This window comes from Carassius auratus, unplaced genomic scaffold (genome assembly GCF_003368295.1).
Source record: "Carassius auratus strain Wakin unplaced genomic scaffold, ASM336829v1 scaf_tig00014309, whole genome shotgun sequence".
NCBI lineage: Eukaryota > Metazoa > Chordata > Actinopteri > Cypriniformes > Cyprinidae > Carassius > Carassius auratus.
Window position 1 is genome coordinate 55,001 of NW_020524489.1, and position 17,283 is coordinate 72,283.

Below are 17,283 nucleotides of genomic sequence, written 5' to 3' on the forward strand. Positions count from 1 at the left end.
AATGTAATGCTATTTATTTATTTTTTTCATACAAAGATGACCTGATCTTGACACAGGACTTGGGGGGTGCAGGGAACAGTCAAGATGCTCAAATGAATCCAGCAGCAGCCAGCACCAACATGCAGCAGCATCCAGTCTCCTGCAGTAGCAGTAGTCAGCATCCAGCAGTCTCTAATCCAGGCAGCAGGTCAAGAGGGAAAAGGATGACCATTCATGAGAAACTTGCCATAGAGTTAAAATATTAAATATTTAAAAGAAGAACATGAAGTCAAAATGAAAATCCTTCATCTTGAGTTGTCTATGAAAGAGAGAGACATGAAGCAGCAGCAGTGTCAACTGACTTTGGAACAAAATCTCAGTTAAATAAATAATTTCATGAATTTTTTTTACCTGTCTATGCCAATCATTTATGTATCACTCAAGGCTCATTTATGAGAAGTGCTGCAAAGCAAAAGCATCTCTGTAAGCAAGTCCATTTCTGTCATTGGCTAGCTCAGCGATAGGGACATGTTGGTCATCATCATTTGCAATATCAGGGTCTGGGCAGCCACACTGTTTAAGAAAATTATGAAGCACTGCTGTTGCAATAATAACAATGCAGCACCTCCTAGGTTCAAACCGCAGTGTATTTCGGAGACACTGGAAACGATTCTTCCATACACCAAACATGCGCTCTATTAGCCCTCTGGTGAGCATGTGAGCTTGGTTATAGCGCTGTTGCTCTGGTCTGACTGGATGGAGATAGGGGGTGAACAAGAAGTTTGTCTGTGCAAACCCACTGTCACCAAGTAGAATTCCAGAGTGTTGTCTTGTTTCAAACTGACCGTACAAAGAGGAGTTGTGGAAAATCCTTGAGTCATGGGTTGAACCTTTCCAACGTGCAACAATATTGGAGAACTGCATAGTGGGAGTGCACACTCCTTGTACATTTATTGAAAACCAGTTTTTACGATTTCTGAATTCCTCAGCATCTGCTGTAGAGGGACACTTGATGGGAATGTGGCAGCCATCGATACAACCAAAGGAATTTGATTAAATCCTTTTTCAGTTCACATATAGCACTGCAGACTCTGTGTACTATTTTGCACACTGTTGATTCACCTACACCACACAAATCCCCAGTTTCACGATGGAAGGTTCCACATGCCAAAAACCTTAAGGTAATTAATATTTGTAAGGAAGGAGAAATAGGAGTGACCCTGACTAAGTCACCTGAAAGCTTGGGCTGCAGCAAACCAATTATTTCTGTTGCATTTTCCTTTGACATACGGAAACGGTCAAGAAAATGTAAATCATCAAAATCATTTAGTGGGTTGCTCCTGTCTTTCAGCAACCTTCTTTCTGGTCTTGGTGGTGGTCTCTGATTGTCGTTGAAATAGTCGAGGTAATCCATTTTCTGCTACTATGAACGTGAGCCTTGAGGCAAGAAGTTTTTAATCTGAGGTTAAACCTGCTTCTGACCAGGTTTAATTTAAGACTTCATTTAGATCTGAATTAGGTCTAATCCTACTTCTAGAAATCCGATTGTTTTAAGTCTAGACTAGTGCAAGTCTGAGACTATTGTAATCCATGTGTGAGAAAGCTACTTCAATAAATCCAGGTTTAAAATGACATTTAGTCTACGACTAGGCTTAATTCCCGTACGGGAAACCGGCCCTTAATGTGTAGTAGTAAAGGAACTAAATGCATGACTTTTACTCAAATCACTGCAGTTAATTGTCAGCTATAGCACACCTGTATGTGCTTAAGTACTTAACACAGAGATCACCACTGTATCAGCATCTTTATATAAAGCAGCAGAAGATCAGAAATTGTGGCTCATCATTGACTGAAGCACAGGCTCTACTCTCCAGAACAATGGTGAACAACAAAACTGCATTAAACTAACAGATCTCTCTTGTGAAAACACATTAATACAGTTGAGTTCAGTATTTACTCTCATTATCAGTGTATGACTTTGCATACATTTTTTTCTATGGATGTTCACAAATATTTTAGTTAAATTATTTTTTTTTCATTTGGTAAATCTGACATTTACATTTAACAGTATATTACTTAATGGCAACAAACTGTAGAAAAACAGTTATTTACTGGCAGCAGGGGTGGCAGCAGGGGTGCCAGTAAATAACTGTTTTCTACAGTTTGTTTCCTGTAAATTAATTATAGTTTATTACTGTTAAATTATGTTTCATGCTGTTTTTTCGTCATATTAAATTTTTAACCCTTTAAACCCCATAACAAAATCCTCAGTTTTAAATGAAGACTTATTATGTGTGCACACTACAGAGTGTTTGAGTAACACTGAATTAGTGAAGTTAATGAGATAATTATGTGATTAATTGATGATTGAGCATGAGTGATGAACACCTGCTATTAACAAACAGAATTACTAAAGGAAAGAGAAATACAAGGAAGAGAACTGACTTGAGCCACTGCCTTAGATGACATCAACTGAAATAAAATAATTCATCAAATCTCTCAAGATCTGATTAAACAACTCATAAAACAGCTTCACCAGATTCACATTACTAACCAGACTGACTTTATTTCTGTCAGATGTCTACAGAAGATCTTATTGAGAGTTACATAGGTTTAGGTGTTTTTTTTTTCACTACCATGTTGGAGATCAGTGTTTACTTTAGTTGGACTCTTGAACGTGATTTTAAAACAATTATGTTTTTTTTTTTTTTTTTTTTTACATGCTGTAACAATGCATTTTTGGAACCTGTTATAGCGAAAAAAATAAAATAAATAAATAAACAGAAGAAAAAAAAATCTGGCAAGTTCATAGTACTAACATCATAGGAATGCTAGCTTTTAAACTCGAACAGTTTGAAGCAGTGGGAGTGGAGTTAATTTCCATGGTATAATTTACGGTAAAATATTGTAAAAAAAAAAAAAAAAGAGTGGTAAATTAATGGTTGAAAGCTGTAAATTAACAGTACTTTACTGGCGCCCCTGCTGCCAGTAAATTACTGTTATTTAACAACACAGTTTTTTACAGTGTACTCACAGGTGGATGTTACAAGTGTTGGATGAAGACTTCTGCAAAGTGGACACAGAGACTCAATGCATGGCTGAAGATGGAGCAAGAAACTAAATCAAAAACATTTCATTTCTAAAAAAATAATAATTTTATACAAATTAGTTATATCTAATTTGGGATTTTTTAATTATTAGGCCAGTTACATTCTTCTGATTATTAGGCCTATTAATATTATTAAGCTACTTTTATTATTATTTTATTTTGTGATGTTCAGAGTTGGTCTGTTTATCTGAATATGTTGTTTGTCACCGTTGTTGAGATTCATACGCTGATTATTGTTATCTGTGTGTGCCTCAAATTAAACTTCTTTAATAAAAAAAAAAAATCAGAATCACTTGCAAGAGATACCTACAAAATGTATAGAAAATACAGATTTTTTCATTGTGGAATCAAAGCTGTGACAATCAATACTGGAAGTTTTACTTTGAGAAAAGACTGTAAATGAGTTCAGTGATTCATGTCAAACAACGATCACATTAAAACATAATCATCAACACGCGATGATTTTTGCTCTTGGTTTGACAAACAAACTTTAAAAGTAAAAAGTTACAAGCCAAGATCCCAACTAAAGCAAACACTGACCACTATAATGGTGATACACAAATTGTGATTTTTCTCGTTTGTGATTCTGCTTGTTAACAGCAGGTGTCTTCAATAATGCTCAATCATAACTCAATTAACTTCTTAATTATCTCATTAACTTCAACTCTGCTTCAGTGTTACTTTTAACACTGCTTCAGTGTTTATATGAGTCCACACTCAGAGTGTTAAATTAACACTGGAGATTTTGCTGTGTAATATTTAATCATTTGTAATGTATTTATTATTGTTATTAGGGGCCAAGCACCAAAGGTGTGTAGGCAGCTTCTGTATCCGTTAGAATTTCTTTTATTGTTATTCTTCTTTCACCGCAAGTCTATGTCAGCCCATAGAACCGCTTGGGGAAAGTTGTGAAATTTGTGAAATTTGGCATACTGATAGAGAAAAGTGAGAAGAGTCACCATAGCAAATTTGGAGTATATAACTCAAACTCTCTAGCGCCACCACTTGTCCAAAGTTTTAAACATTTTATGCTAATAACTTTTGAACCGTAAGCCACAGAAAGAAAATATCCTGACTCTTGCAAGACACTCAAAAATCCCAAGGTTTAGTTTTTTCGCCATCTTTAATTGTTCCTACTTTTTCGAACTTGTCCTAGGTTGTTGAACCGATTGTCACAAAATTTGACCCAGATCATCTTCAGACCTTGCGGTCAAAATGTTATGGAATTCAAGTTACTTTACCATTAGTCAAACCATTCTGGAATAGCCCGCAAACAAATTCTACGAAAAGCAATACAAAAATGCATATGAGGTTTGGTGTAGACTTAGTTATTATTAAAATCAGTAAGCATCTTGGCACCATGCCCTGAGGGTACTCAAAAAGTTATAAAGCAATTTATGAAAACACTAATAACTTTTGCATACATCATCATATTGTAATGAAGTTGCCCTTGGAACATGTCAAGAACATTGATAACTGACTGAACCATAAATGGCTGAACTTCCTCTCCGCCATTCTGATTCATGTTGAAAACCTATTTTTTTTAACTCCTCTTCAGACTGTGCTGACAAAATTTTATGGATTTCGTGTCACTAAATGAAACTGTTTTTGTACAGAGCTTCTAAAAATTTTAGGCATGTTTCCAAAATGACTCAGATGCTTTAAAATAATAACAACAAACTTTGCCATTGCCACCTCACACAGAACACAAAAAGATTTGACTACAGCGCCACCGGTTGGTCAAAAATGATAAGCCATTTAATAATATTACTAGGGGTTGTATTTATGATATTTTTGCCATTTGAAATACAATCATCCTTGTTCAATAAAGTTCATGTATATATATATATATATATATATATATATATATATATATATATATATATGTGTGTGTGTGTGTGTGTGTGTGTGTGTGTGTTTGAACAATAGTTGTGATTGTAATTGAAATATTCAAATTTGAGGTTAACTGGTTAAAAAATTGCATTTGATCATTGAAATTATGAGTCAAAATGGAAAAGGTCGACCAATTTATTTAATAACTAACTTATAGATTACGCTCGGCAGCTTGGAGGTAGTTTATATATTTATAATATCAACTCTATCTAGTTACTGTTTTCCTGAGGAAGCGTGTCCTCCCGCCAGTAGAGGCGCTGTGCCGCGCGCGCCCCCGCGGTCGGTGATGACGTGTATTCGCTCACGCGTCCCGGAAGTGGAGGTACAGCTGGAAGAGTTTGGAAACAAACTGGCGATCCGATGAGTGAGTGTCGACCCTCTGGCAGACAGATTGATTGTTGACGGCTCAGTGATCGGCACACAGCGTGTGAGGAGGAGGATGATGATGATGATGAAGTCTCTGGTGAGTGTGGTGATCTTCATCCTGATGGCGTCAGAGATCAGCGCGAGGATCCACCAGCTCGAACTCAAGGTCTGTCTCTCTTTATTTATACTCCATCAGCTCATTTATACTCATTTATACAGTTATTCAACGTGATTTCAGATATGTCTCGTTTATTTCACTTTTTACTGACTTGTCTAATGAATTCAGCTTCTTTAATAAATTATCTCCTTTATTTAAGCATTTGGTTTACGTAACTCTTTTATCTTACTTAAATAAAGGTTCCTTGTACATAAAAAGATGAATTTATTGCTTTATCATTTATTTAATGATTTATATCCCTTGTTTAAACTTGTGTTTTACATATGGTATGTGTGTCTCATGTGTCCCTTATGTAATTATTTATTTTAGATCTAATAATTAATTTATCTAATCTATTTCACGTATTTAATGATTGACCTCAAAAACGTAATGATTTGTTATTTACAAAAGTAGCCTATTTGTGTATTTATGGCTTACATTAATTTTGACTAAAATCAATTTAATGATTTATTCTGTAGCCTTCATTTGGTTTATTTGATGATTTATGGGTTTTATTTACACACATGTACCTGTCTTCAGTAGCTCAGGTATATAAGTAACAATACATTGTATGCGTCAAAATTATAGATTTTTCTTTTATGCCAAAAATCATTAGGATATTAAGTAAAGACCATGTTCCATGAAGATATTTAGTGAATTTCCTACCGTAAATATATCTGAACTTCATTTTTGATTAGTAATATGCATTAAATATTTGTATCTTCTCCTAACAAACCATACATCAATGGAATGATTATTTTATGGCCTAAATCTCAATAAATAAATAAATAAATAAAAGACCCTTATGAGTGTTTTTGTGCTCCAGGGTCACATTTATCTGATGGTTTCTATCATTTCTTTCTCTTGTGTAGCGACTCTGTCATAAACTGAATTATTTAGGGATTCTCATATGTACATATGTTGACACATAATGAACTCTTCATGCTGAGCGCCTCACTTCTCTCTCTCTCTCTCTCTCTCTCTCTCTCTCTCTCTCCCTCTCTTTTCTCTCTCTCTCTTCTCTCTCTCTCTCTCTCTCTCTCTCTCTCTCCCTCTCTTTTCTCTTCTCTCTCTCTCTCTCTCTCTCCCTTCTCTCTCTCTCTCTCCCTCTCTCTCTCTCTCTCTCTCTCTCTCTCTCTCTCTCTCTCTCTCTCTCTCTCTTCTCTCTCTCTCAGAATGAGACGCGGTCTGTGGTCCACTTGAACTCATTCGGTTATTTTCCGGATGGCTATCTGGACGTCCACCTGCTGTCTCTGAGACTGCCCCAGGAGAAGAGTGACCCCGGGACGGTGAGTGTGTGTGTGTGTGTGTGTGAGAACGAGAGTGTGTGTGTGTGTGTGTGTGTGTGATTCATCAGCTGCTGTGGTCTTGTGTTGCAGGTGGGCTTCAGTCTGTCCTGGTCTCGAGTGAGTGGTATCCTGTCCAACACCGTGAGTGTCTGTGTCTCTTCTCTCTGTCCTGAGTTCATCTCGTGTTCCTGACGTGTGTGTGTGTGTGTGTGTATCTCTACAGGAGCAGGGGCTGGAGTGTAAGCTGAAGAACAGTAAGAATGACACTGAGCTCATCCTCTTCATCATGGACACCGAGCGTCTCAGGTGAGTCCTTGTCCAGCGGTGAGGAGAAACACACCGGCCCATCATTATGAATCATGTTTTGTTATTCTAGTAGTAGGTACATGTAACAAGACACTGTAAAATAAAGTGTTAGCTACTGTGAAGATGAACTGGTAACTGTGATGGTGGATGTGTGCAGAGTCCAAGTGAGGCACTTTGGTCATTATAACTTCACGCTGGAGTCCAGACTGAAGCCCGATGAAGACAAAGGTAAAAGAACTGCGTGTGTGTGTGTGTGTGTGTGTGTGTGTGTGTTTGAAGGCTGTTTGATGGTGTCTGTGTTTCTCAGAGAGGACCAAAAGAGAAAATAACGAGGCTGAGAAGCCAGAAGAGCCGAGTGTTGATCAGACAACGAAACAGAAAGAGAATTCAGAAGAGACGCCGGCTGTCAGCAGCACCGTTAGCCAGAAGGTACAGACCCGTGTGTTTGTTAAATCTGATTTTAAAGCTTGTGTAAAGGGTCATGAATCCCACTGTTTCCACACTGGTTGCTGTCACCACAGTTTAGTGTTCAGAGCGTTTCATTTCACTCCCATAGTTAAAAACACTAATGAATGCACAGACGTTTGCACTTCTCATCACAAACATATATTTTGGTGCCGAACTCTTACAAAGCAGAAACAAACGCTCTCCTTTGATCATTTCTCTCAGGTAATGTGTGTGATCTCAGCATCTGAAGTGTCTGTCAAAGTGACATCAGCTCGTGCTGTTGTGAATATTTATGCAAAGCGTCTTTTGGTATGATAAGAACATGCAGTCTATCATCTTAGTAATTATGAGATACCAACACATCATCGGAGAGATATAGTCAACACAGTGTAGATCTTAAACACGGAAGACAAAAATATTTTATCCGTTTTCTCCAATAATTAAACTGAAAGGATGCAAACATTTGTCTTCAGTGACGTGCAGCACAAATCTGAGAGGAAGCAGTCTGGTGTTTCTTGACTCTTGGTGTGAAGCTGTTTTTGTCATTGCTTCTTGAACCGTGTTCCCGTCAGGTGGAGAGATTTGACGGGAAGTGGCTGGAGCTGCAGCAAGAAGGTGATTCCTACAACTTCAGGGTGAGAGCCCACACACACACACACACACACACACACAGTGTTACACAGACCAGTGACTGATGTCAAACCTCTCCTGTCTTCTCTCTCCCGCTCAGTTCCGTCTCACGATGAGTGCGAGCTCGCAGGGCCTCTACAACCTGGACTTCCACAACTGCCACAACGGCAAGACACCGAGTCCATACGCTCTCCACGTGAGTGTGCAGACACATCTGACCGGCTCAGAGCCGCGGGTCACATGATCAGCATCAAACTCTGTGGCCCTCTCTATACCCACCGCAAAGTGTTCTTCATTAGTGTCAGCCCGACGCAGTTATCATCGTCACATCCAGTGTGTTCTTTCACTGCCTGATTCAGTCCATTAAAATACATTTAGAATAATCACTAATTCAAGATATGAGAGCAGAAAATGTATACATCTCTACAACTTCCTATAGTTAATCAGTTTCACATGAAGAGTGCTGTTTTTTACTCCAAAAAACCATGATTACAAATGTTATATTGCTTTTTTTTATTTATTTTTTTACAACAGTTTAAGTTAATTAAGAGACTTATGCTTTAGACGCCATATTGCCTATTTTGACAACAACAAAAATTCAAACACCGTTGTGTGTCTCTGAGAAACATAACGCTGTTTTTTTTATTTCTGAATGAATCAACCGTTTAAATGTTTCAGTTCAATATCATGTAATCATTATCTTTCTTTTATTTTTTTTATTGATTGAGCACTTTTACACAACCCACCATTGACCAAAGTGCTGTAAAATAAGTAAACACATAATAAAACAGAATCAAAACATATAATGACAGTGAAATAAACTCCACAAATTCAATATACAGGGTAATGCCTGCAAGGAAATGTTGTTTAAGCTTGTGTTTAAAAACACTTAATAAAGTGAAGTGACATTCAGCCAAGTATGGTGACCCATACTCAGAATTTGTGCTCTGCATTTAACCCATCCGAAATGCACACACACAGAGCAGTGAACACACACACACTGTGAGCACACACCCGGAGCAGTGGGCAGCCATTTATGCTGCGGCGCCCGGGGAGCAGTTGGGGGATCGATGCCTTGCTCAAGGGCACCTAAGTCAAGTGAAGGTGGAGAGAGAACTGTACATGCACTACCCCCACCCACAATTCCGTCTGGCCCGAGACTCGAACTCACAACCCTTCGATTGGGAGTCCAACCCTCTAACCATTAGGCCACGACTTCCCCTAAATGTGGGAGCTGATCTGAGAGAAAACGGTGATTCATTCCAGAGTTTCAGAGTGATTGCTACAAAAGCTTGATCTCTACTTCAGCGTTTAGTTCTGGACAGCTGACCTTAGAGATCGTTTTGCCTCATTTTTCTCAATCAGTTCCACCAAGTACAGTGGAGCCCTACTATGTAATGATTTATTTAAGAAAAATTGATCCAAGGGGTAACATATACAAAGAAAACCGAATCGGGCCGAGAATCGACCCCTGTGGAACCCCACAAAGTAAAGAAACAGGTTCTGTTTGAAAGAAAGGACTTATACCATTTAAGCACTATACCATGGATTACCCTCAGGTTCGCCAATGTGTTATTTCGCCAACACTTCATGGCCTATGTGTACTAGCTTACTTAATTTATATTTCTTACGCGCATTTATGCGTTACATTAAGTGTTTCCCACGTGGTACAGGTACTTTGTGTTGTAATATTGCATTGTCTGTCAGCCATTTCTCTCTCCCCAACCCATGATCAGTCAAATCTGACTCCTGCAGATTGTGTTGAATGCAGGGTTGTCAAGTCTGCGTTTTGTTCTTTCTTCCTATGGCTACTTTTAAACTGTTAATGGGTTGATATTCCCCTGTGGTTTTAAAGGTTTGAAATGTTGCTGAAGTTACATTTGACTGAAATGCTTGTATCGAAAACATTTAGCATTCTGCCTGATAAAACTGTGCTAGATGTTAAGTTTTGTGAAGTAGGGCCACTGGTAGGAAGCTTTTTAGCTGTTGTTATGATCAGTATGCATAGCAGTAACTGTAAAATATGTATTTTAGGTATGGAAATGACATTTTCCATATTAACCACCAACCCACCACACACCCGCCCACAGCCACTGTCCTCTTTTTGCAAAAACTAAAATGTGGTCATCCTACATGACGTTCATGCACTCACAAAACTACTACAATGATACCTCAAGGTTTCACAGACACACTGTGAAATTAATGTTGAATTGCTTTGCTTGTTAAGATGAGGCAAGAAAAACTTAAAAGCATATTCATACATCTTAAAACTTTTGGACTCATGACCCTAAGCACTTTTCAATAAAATCTATGCAAAAGTTGGTGTCAGATCATTTAAGAATACAATGTGTGTGTGTGTGTGTGTGTGTTAGGTGAATATCACAGAGAAGAATCCCAGTGGTTTTCTGTCAGCGGCTGAGATTCCCCTGCCGCGCCTCTACATCTCAATGGCTGCCATCTTCTTCATCGCGGCTGTGGTGTGGACGTACACACTGCTCAAGTACAGGTACACACACACACACACACACACACAGGGCCTGTCGCTGTGAGGGAACCGCTGGTGTTCATGATGTGTGTGTGTTTGACAGGTACAGTGTGTTTAAGATCCACTGGCTGATGGCGGCGCTGGCGTACACTAAAGCTGTGTCTCTGCTGTTCCACAGTGTGAGTAAAACACTGATCACTCACAGCTGAGACACTTTCATAGTTTCTAGGAATATTAAAGTTGATTTTAATATTCCGTTTTCATTTTCATTTCAGTTTTCGTAAATCGTGCTTTGCTATTTTTATTACTTTTTCAAAAAAATAGCTTCATGACTTGTTAAAGTTGACCGTGTTAGCTTTGAACTTGGAGAAAATATTTGAAAACTTCTGAAGAATTGCACTTGGCCATACTTGCCGTCATCGTGGGAATTTTTGTGTTTATTTGGTTTTATTTTGTGTTTCAGTTTTTGTCATGAAGATAGCCTTAGATGCTGATATGACAATAGAAACTGTTATATATACATTTACTTAGATGTGTCTACATCTACTTCAATGTAAATATAAAAACACAATAACAAAAATGTGTTGATTTACATATAAATATAAAGCAGTATTTAATTCTATATGTTCAGAGCTGACTTGAAACATGTTCCTGTGTTATTGTGATCCTCACAAGTGTTTGTGTGTCTTCTGCTCAGATCAACTTTCACTTCATCAACTCTAAGGGGAATCCTATTGAAGGCTTGGCCGTCATGTACTACATCACACACCTGTGCGTATCACACCTTCACACTCCTTGTGTTCCTCACGCTTAGAGATGTGCTCGTACTGTGTATGTTTCAGTGTGCATGATCTCTGTGTGTCAGGCTGAAGGGGGCTCTTCTGTTCATCACGCTGGCTCTCATCGGCACCGGCTTTGCCTTCGTCAAATACATCCTGTCAGACAAAGAGAAGAAGATCTTCATGATCGTCATTCCTCTGCAGGTGTGTGTTTGGACACGTTTCTCTCGTAGTCCTGGTGTGCTGTTATCCGTGACTGAAGCCGGTCTGTTGCAGGTTCTGGCTAACGTGTCCTATATCATCATCGAGGAGACGGAGGAGGGCACGAGTGAATACACTTTCTGGAGGGAGATCCTGTTCCTGGTGGATCTCATCTGCTGTGGAGCCATCCTGTTCCCTGTCATCTGGTGCGTATCGGTGCGCCAGGCTCCCGATGTGATGATATTTACTGTCATCTGATGTGTTTTATGATTCTGTGTCTAACAGGTCCATCCGACACCTGCAGGAGGCTTCGAACACGGACGGCAAAGGTGTGTTTGACAGGAACTGTGTGTGTCGTAAAGACCCAATCACACCAGGCACCAAAACTATGACCATAACTATAACACACAGTTATACTCTAAAAGTGCAGTAACACCATAACTAATTATCTTTAGTTATCAGTATATTTATTGTCAGTTATCATCAAAGTTATCTATATAATTATCTTAAAATCATCTTTAGTTATCGGTATAGTTATCTGTTATCATCACAGTTATCTGTATAATTATCTTAAAATTATCTTTAGTTATCGGTATAGTTATTATCTGTTATCATCACAGTTATCTGTATAATTATCTTAAAATTATCTTTAGTTATCGGTATAGTTATTGTCAGTTATCGTCACAGTTATCTGTATAATTATCTTAATAGTTATCTTTAGTTATCGGTATAGTTATTATCTGTTATCATCACAGTTATCTGTATAATTATCTTAAAATTATCTTTAGTTATCGGTATAGTTATTGTCAGTTATCATCAAAGTTATCTGTATAATTATCTTAATAGTTATCTTTAGTTATCGGTTATAGTTATTATCTGTTATCATCACAGTTATCTGTATAATTATCTTAAAATTATCTTTAGTTATCGGTATAGTTATTGTCAGTTATCATCACAGTTATCTGTATAATTATCTTAAAGTTATCTTTAGTTATCGGTATAGTTATTGTCAGTTATCATCACAGTTATCTGTATAATTATCTTAATAGTTATCTTTAGTTATCGGTATAGTTATTTTCAGTTATTGCTACAGTTATCAGTGTAATTATTCATTTAGTTAATATATATATATATATATATTAGAAGCATTATCTGTATAGTTATAACTGTAACAATAACAGCAATAACTGTAAAAGATAGTAGTTATCAGTGTAATTATCATCAGCTATCATTACAGTTATCTGTATAATTATCTTAATAGTTATCAGTATAGTTATTGTCAGTTGTCGTTACAGTTATCAGTGTAATTATTGTTATAGTTCTATATATATTAGTAGAATTATCAGTATAGTTTTTGTTTATCTTTACTGGTATAGTTATTGTCAGTTATCACAGTTATCTGTATAATTATCTTAAAATTATCTTTTAGTTATCGGTATAGTTATGTTCAGTTATTGCTACAGTTATCAGTGTAATTATTAATTTAGTTAATATATATTAGAAGAATTATCAGTATAGTTATAACTGTAACAATAACAGCAATAACTGTAAAAGATAGTAGTTATCAGTGTAATTATCATCAGCTATCATTACAGTTATCTGTATAATTATCTTAATAGTTATCGGTATAGTTCTTGTCAGTTGTCGCTACAGTTATCAGTGTAAATATTGTTATAGTTAAATATATTAGTAGAATTATCAGTATAGTTTTTGTTTATCTTTACTGGTATAGTTATTGTCAGTTATCACAATTATCTTAAAATTATCTTTAGTTATCGGTATAGTTATTGTCAGTTATCGTCACATTTATCTGTATAATTATCTTAAAATTATCTTTAGTTATCGGTATAGTTATTATCTGTTATCACAGTTATCTGTATAATTATCTTAAAATTATCTTTAGTTATCGGTATAGTTATTGTCAGTTATCATCACAGTTATCTGTATAATTATCTTAATAGTTATCTTTAGTTATCGGTATAGTTATTTTCAGTTATTGCTACAGTTATCTTTAGTTATCGGTATAGTTATTTTCAGTTATTGCTACAGTTATCAGTGTAATTATTAATTTAGTTAATATATATTAGAAGAATTATCAGTATAGTTATAACTGTAACAATAACAGCAATAACTGTAAAAGATGAGAAGTGTAACTATAATTAGATATTATCCTCACATTTATCAGTATAATTATTGTTACAGTTATCGCTATAGTTATCAATACCGATGTTGTTTTTGTTTGTGTGTGTATATTTGTTTTTCTAAATACACAATTTACGTTTTTGTGCAGCTGTTATGAACCTGGAGAAGTTGAAGCTCTTCAGACATTACTATGTGATGGTGAGACATTTGTCTTTATTCACATCTAGGATAAGATCATGTCTCTAAGGTGAACATCTGAAAGCGTTTTCTCTGTCCTCAGATCGTGTGTTATATCTACTTCACGCGGATCATCGCGATACTGCTGCAGCTCACAGTGCCGTTCCAGTGGCAGTGGGGTCGGGAGGTAATCACACTAACATTATAACATAAATAACTAGCGCTGGTGGGTGGGGGTATTAAATAAAGATAACTGAATCAGAACATTACTAGTGTTTTGCATTAATAAGAGCAGTTACTCTTCTTGGTAGGACACATTTAACCGTAAAGCAGAGCTCGAGTTGATGCATACAAAATGTATTTTTAACAACAGTAATGTGCAACATTTCTGTATGGAAAATGAATATAGGCTATTCTACCTGCATTAAATGTACCATTATTCTGGTTATTTGATGTTTCTCATGTGCAGTTCTGGTCACAGTCTGGAGCCGTGTGTTTGTAGCACAGAAAATCGCTCCGACTAACCAGAACTTCCGTCTTTTCTCTCCTTGTGTTTGCAGTTTTTAGTGGAGGTTTCTACTCTGATCTTCTTCGTCTTGACGGGATTCAAGTTCCGTCCGGCATCGAATAACCCGTATCTACAGCTGCCTCAGGACGAGGAGGACCTGGAGATGGATGAAGTGTAGGTCTCTCTCTCTCCATCTCTCCTTCTCTCTTTCTATACGAGAGGTTCAGTGTGTGATATAATTTCTCTCACACGCAGTGTAACCGAATCCGGAGCGCTGGAGGGCATCCACAAGGTGAAGAAAACGTCTAACGGCCGAGAGAGACAGAGAGAGGTTGCGTTGTGAGTGTCATATCAAAGAGGGCGGAGCCTGGACTCTCTAACTCCTCCCCTTCCTGAGATTGCTGTCCTGGTACCCACAGACTCACTATGCAAGTGAAAAAACACGGAATGGAAAAAACGTATGAGAATAAAGCGCAGCAGACACTATTTCCGTGAGATAACGAGCCGATTTTCCCGTACAGACTCTGGGATAACAGTGACACGGACCGAATCTCATGCTTTGGTTTACAGTAATGATGTGGTCACTCTGCTCTATTCCTTAATTTGTTCGCCCATTTATTCCTTCATTACAAACATGTACAATCATTATACTGCATGTGTGAGGATAATTTGATTTGTTTGATTTTAGCCTTCTTTTATTTCCTGATGTCTTTATTATTTAACTGAAGCAGTGTGATGCTGTTGTTTGTATATCATGGTTTTTTTCTGTTTATTTTTGATCGGACGACTGGAAGCGGTTCTTCTCTAAAACTAGCGTAAATACAGAGGTTGGTTATCGTGACTTTTTCACCAGGTGAACTAAAGATTTAGGGAACGTTCATGTCTTTTTCCTCCGATGGATATATTTAAGATTTTATTGAAGGTTTTCTGGTGTTGTAAATTTCTTTAAAGCGTTCAAGACTGTTATGTTGATGTTCTGTCCTGTTTCTGAGATTCCCAAAACAACATGCGACACACAAATAACATTATTTTTTCTTTTGCTTCTTTGCTTCATTGTGTGATATTTTACTCATAGCTCGATCTACTCTGTAATTGTCCTTCCTTTATTTAACAACTAGAAATATTGATCTACAGTTATAAATAAAGGACTAACCACTGCTACACCGTGTATAACTGAGAGACTGAAAACTAACGGTCCACACGGGAAGCGCGGGAAGCTTCGCAGCGGTTTAGATTAGAAAACCTCTCCAGAGCTTCCCCTCAGTGCTTTTAAACTGGAGGATATTTCCACAAGCTGTCAGAGAATAAGCTTTTCCTGCTTGGTTAATTGCTGGTTTATCATGCTAATTGTGTTCAAGTTTGAAATAAAGCAAATAACTTCAATATCGACTTGTTTCTTTTGTGAGGGAAGAGAGAAGAGTTGTATATTCACTGCTTCAGCACGTGCCTCCATTGCTTCATCTCCGCATCATCTGTTGTTGCTTGTTTGGTTCTTGTTTTGTTTTAAAAATGTATGTTACGTGCCACATACACGCACATCGAGAGCGACACCAAAGAAAAGGGGTGCCGCCCGGAGTTCAATCTCCTGCTTCCACAAACACGCCGGCACACAACCCAGAAGTCAAGAAAAGTGGTATTTATTTACATTGGGATAAGACTCGAGAAATAACTTAAGCTGAGAGGGCTTCAAAATGGCACGTAACATAATGGGGGCTCGTCTTTAAATTCATAATTCTTCGATTACGGAAACAAAGGGAAAACCTCAAAGTCGGTGAGTAAAAATCTAATCTTACCATATATCAAAAATATTTTTGGTGGGGGAGGAAATATGGAGAGTGAGGTTGAAGCCTTTTTTAGCTCTCCGTCTGTAGAGCAGTTAGATCGCTTTCAAAAAAAAGAGTTACTGCAAATTGCGGAGAGTCTTAAAATATCAGTTTCATCTTCGGCATTAAAAGCTGATGTCAGAAAAGAAATCCTGTCGGAGATGATTTCTCTTGGTAGGTTGCCTAAAGAATCTGTACCACCTGCACGTGAGTTTGATCCTGAGGTTGCACTAAAATTAAAAGAATTAGACTTGCAAATTAAGCGTCAAGAACATGAGACACGTTTGCTAGGGTTACGTGAACTAGAACTTGTTCGTTTAACGAAGCAGGAGGAACGTGCGCAGCCTGTTGTTGAGCCACAGGGGGGCCATGGGTTAAGTCAGTTTGATCCTACTCGTTACATGAAGCTCGTTCCCCAGTTTAGGGAAACGGAAGTAGATGCCTACTTTACAGCTTTTGAGAGGGTAGCTGGAAAACTGTGCTGGCCTAAAGATATGTGGGCAGTGATGTTACAGAGTAGCTTCGTGGGCAAAGCACAAGAGGTTTGCTCTGCTTTGCCCATTGAAGACTCTCTTGATTACGATGAAGTCAAAACAGCGGTTCTTAGAGCGTATGAACTCGTGCCAGAGGCGTACAGGCAGAAGTTCAGAAGTCATACGAAGACGTCTAGACAGACCTTTGTAGAATTCGCGCATGATAAAAAGGCAATGTTAGAGAAGTGGTGTATTGCGTCGGATGCTACAACATTTGAACGCCTACAGGAATTAATATTATTGGAGGACTTCAAGGGTTGCCTCCCTGAAAATTTGGTGTTACATCTAAATGAACAGAAGGTTTCTACTTTGTCTGAAGCAGCAGTATTTGCTGATGAGTACGTGTTGACTCACCGTACTGTTTTTGCCTCGCCCTGTCCTAGTCAAAACATTAGAGCGTATACTGAGCGGAATTCTGCAGGTGTGCGTTCCCCAAAGTCTGATTCTCGTGCGAGAGTG

The 17,283-nt window shown here is 37.7% G+C and overlaps 2 protein-coding genes across 2 annotated transcripts in view; both read left to right on the forward strand.

Moving 5' to 3' along the window:
• The window catches only part of LOC113074351 (uncharacterized), a 1,170-nt gene extending 925 nt beyond the window's left edge, over positions 1–245 (forward strand). The window contains exon 3 of the mRNA XM_026247174.1: positions 37–245. Coding sequence (XP_026102959.1) covers positions 37–245 — 209 coding nt within the window. The remainder of the gene's footprint in view (positions 1–36) is intronic.
• A 5,018-nt stretch (positions 246–5,263) lies between these two features.
• LOC113074355 (protein GPR108-like) lies at positions 5,264–15,851 on the forward strand. The gene is made up of 18 exons (XM_026247178.1): positions 5,264–5,513; positions 6,680–6,793; positions 6,884–6,934; positions 7,017–7,099; positions 7,257–7,327; positions 7,407–7,528; positions 8,119–8,181; positions 8,277–8,372; positions 10,549–10,682; positions 10,765–10,840; positions 11,359–11,432; positions 11,527–11,644; positions 11,717–11,847; positions 11,927–11,970; positions 13,932–13,981; positions 14,064–14,147; positions 14,521–14,642; positions 14,724–15,851. Exons 1-18 carry the CDS (start codon positions 5,421–5,423, stop codon positions 14,809–14,811), a joined length of 1,614 nt encoding a protein of 537 aa, XP_026102963.1. The 5' UTR covers positions 5,264–5,420; the 3' UTR covers positions 14,812–15,851.
• The last annotated feature ends 1,432 nt before the right edge of the window (positions 15,852–17,283 follow it).

Excerpts from the sequence above, each read along its gene's own strand:
- LOC113074355 (XM_026247178.1), top strand. The coding sequence starts at position 5,421 with ATGATGATGATGATGAAGTCTCTGGTGAGTGTGGTGATCTTCATCCTG. Across the intron at positions 6,935-7,016 it reads GTGGTATCCTGTCCAACACC|GAGCAGGGGCTGGAGTGTAA; the intron begins GTGAGTGTCTGT and ends GTATCTCTACAG. Across the intron at positions 11,848-11,926 it reads ATCCTGTTCCCTGTCATCTG|GTCCATCCGACACCTGCAGG; the intron begins GTGCGTATCGGT and ends TGTGTCTAACAG.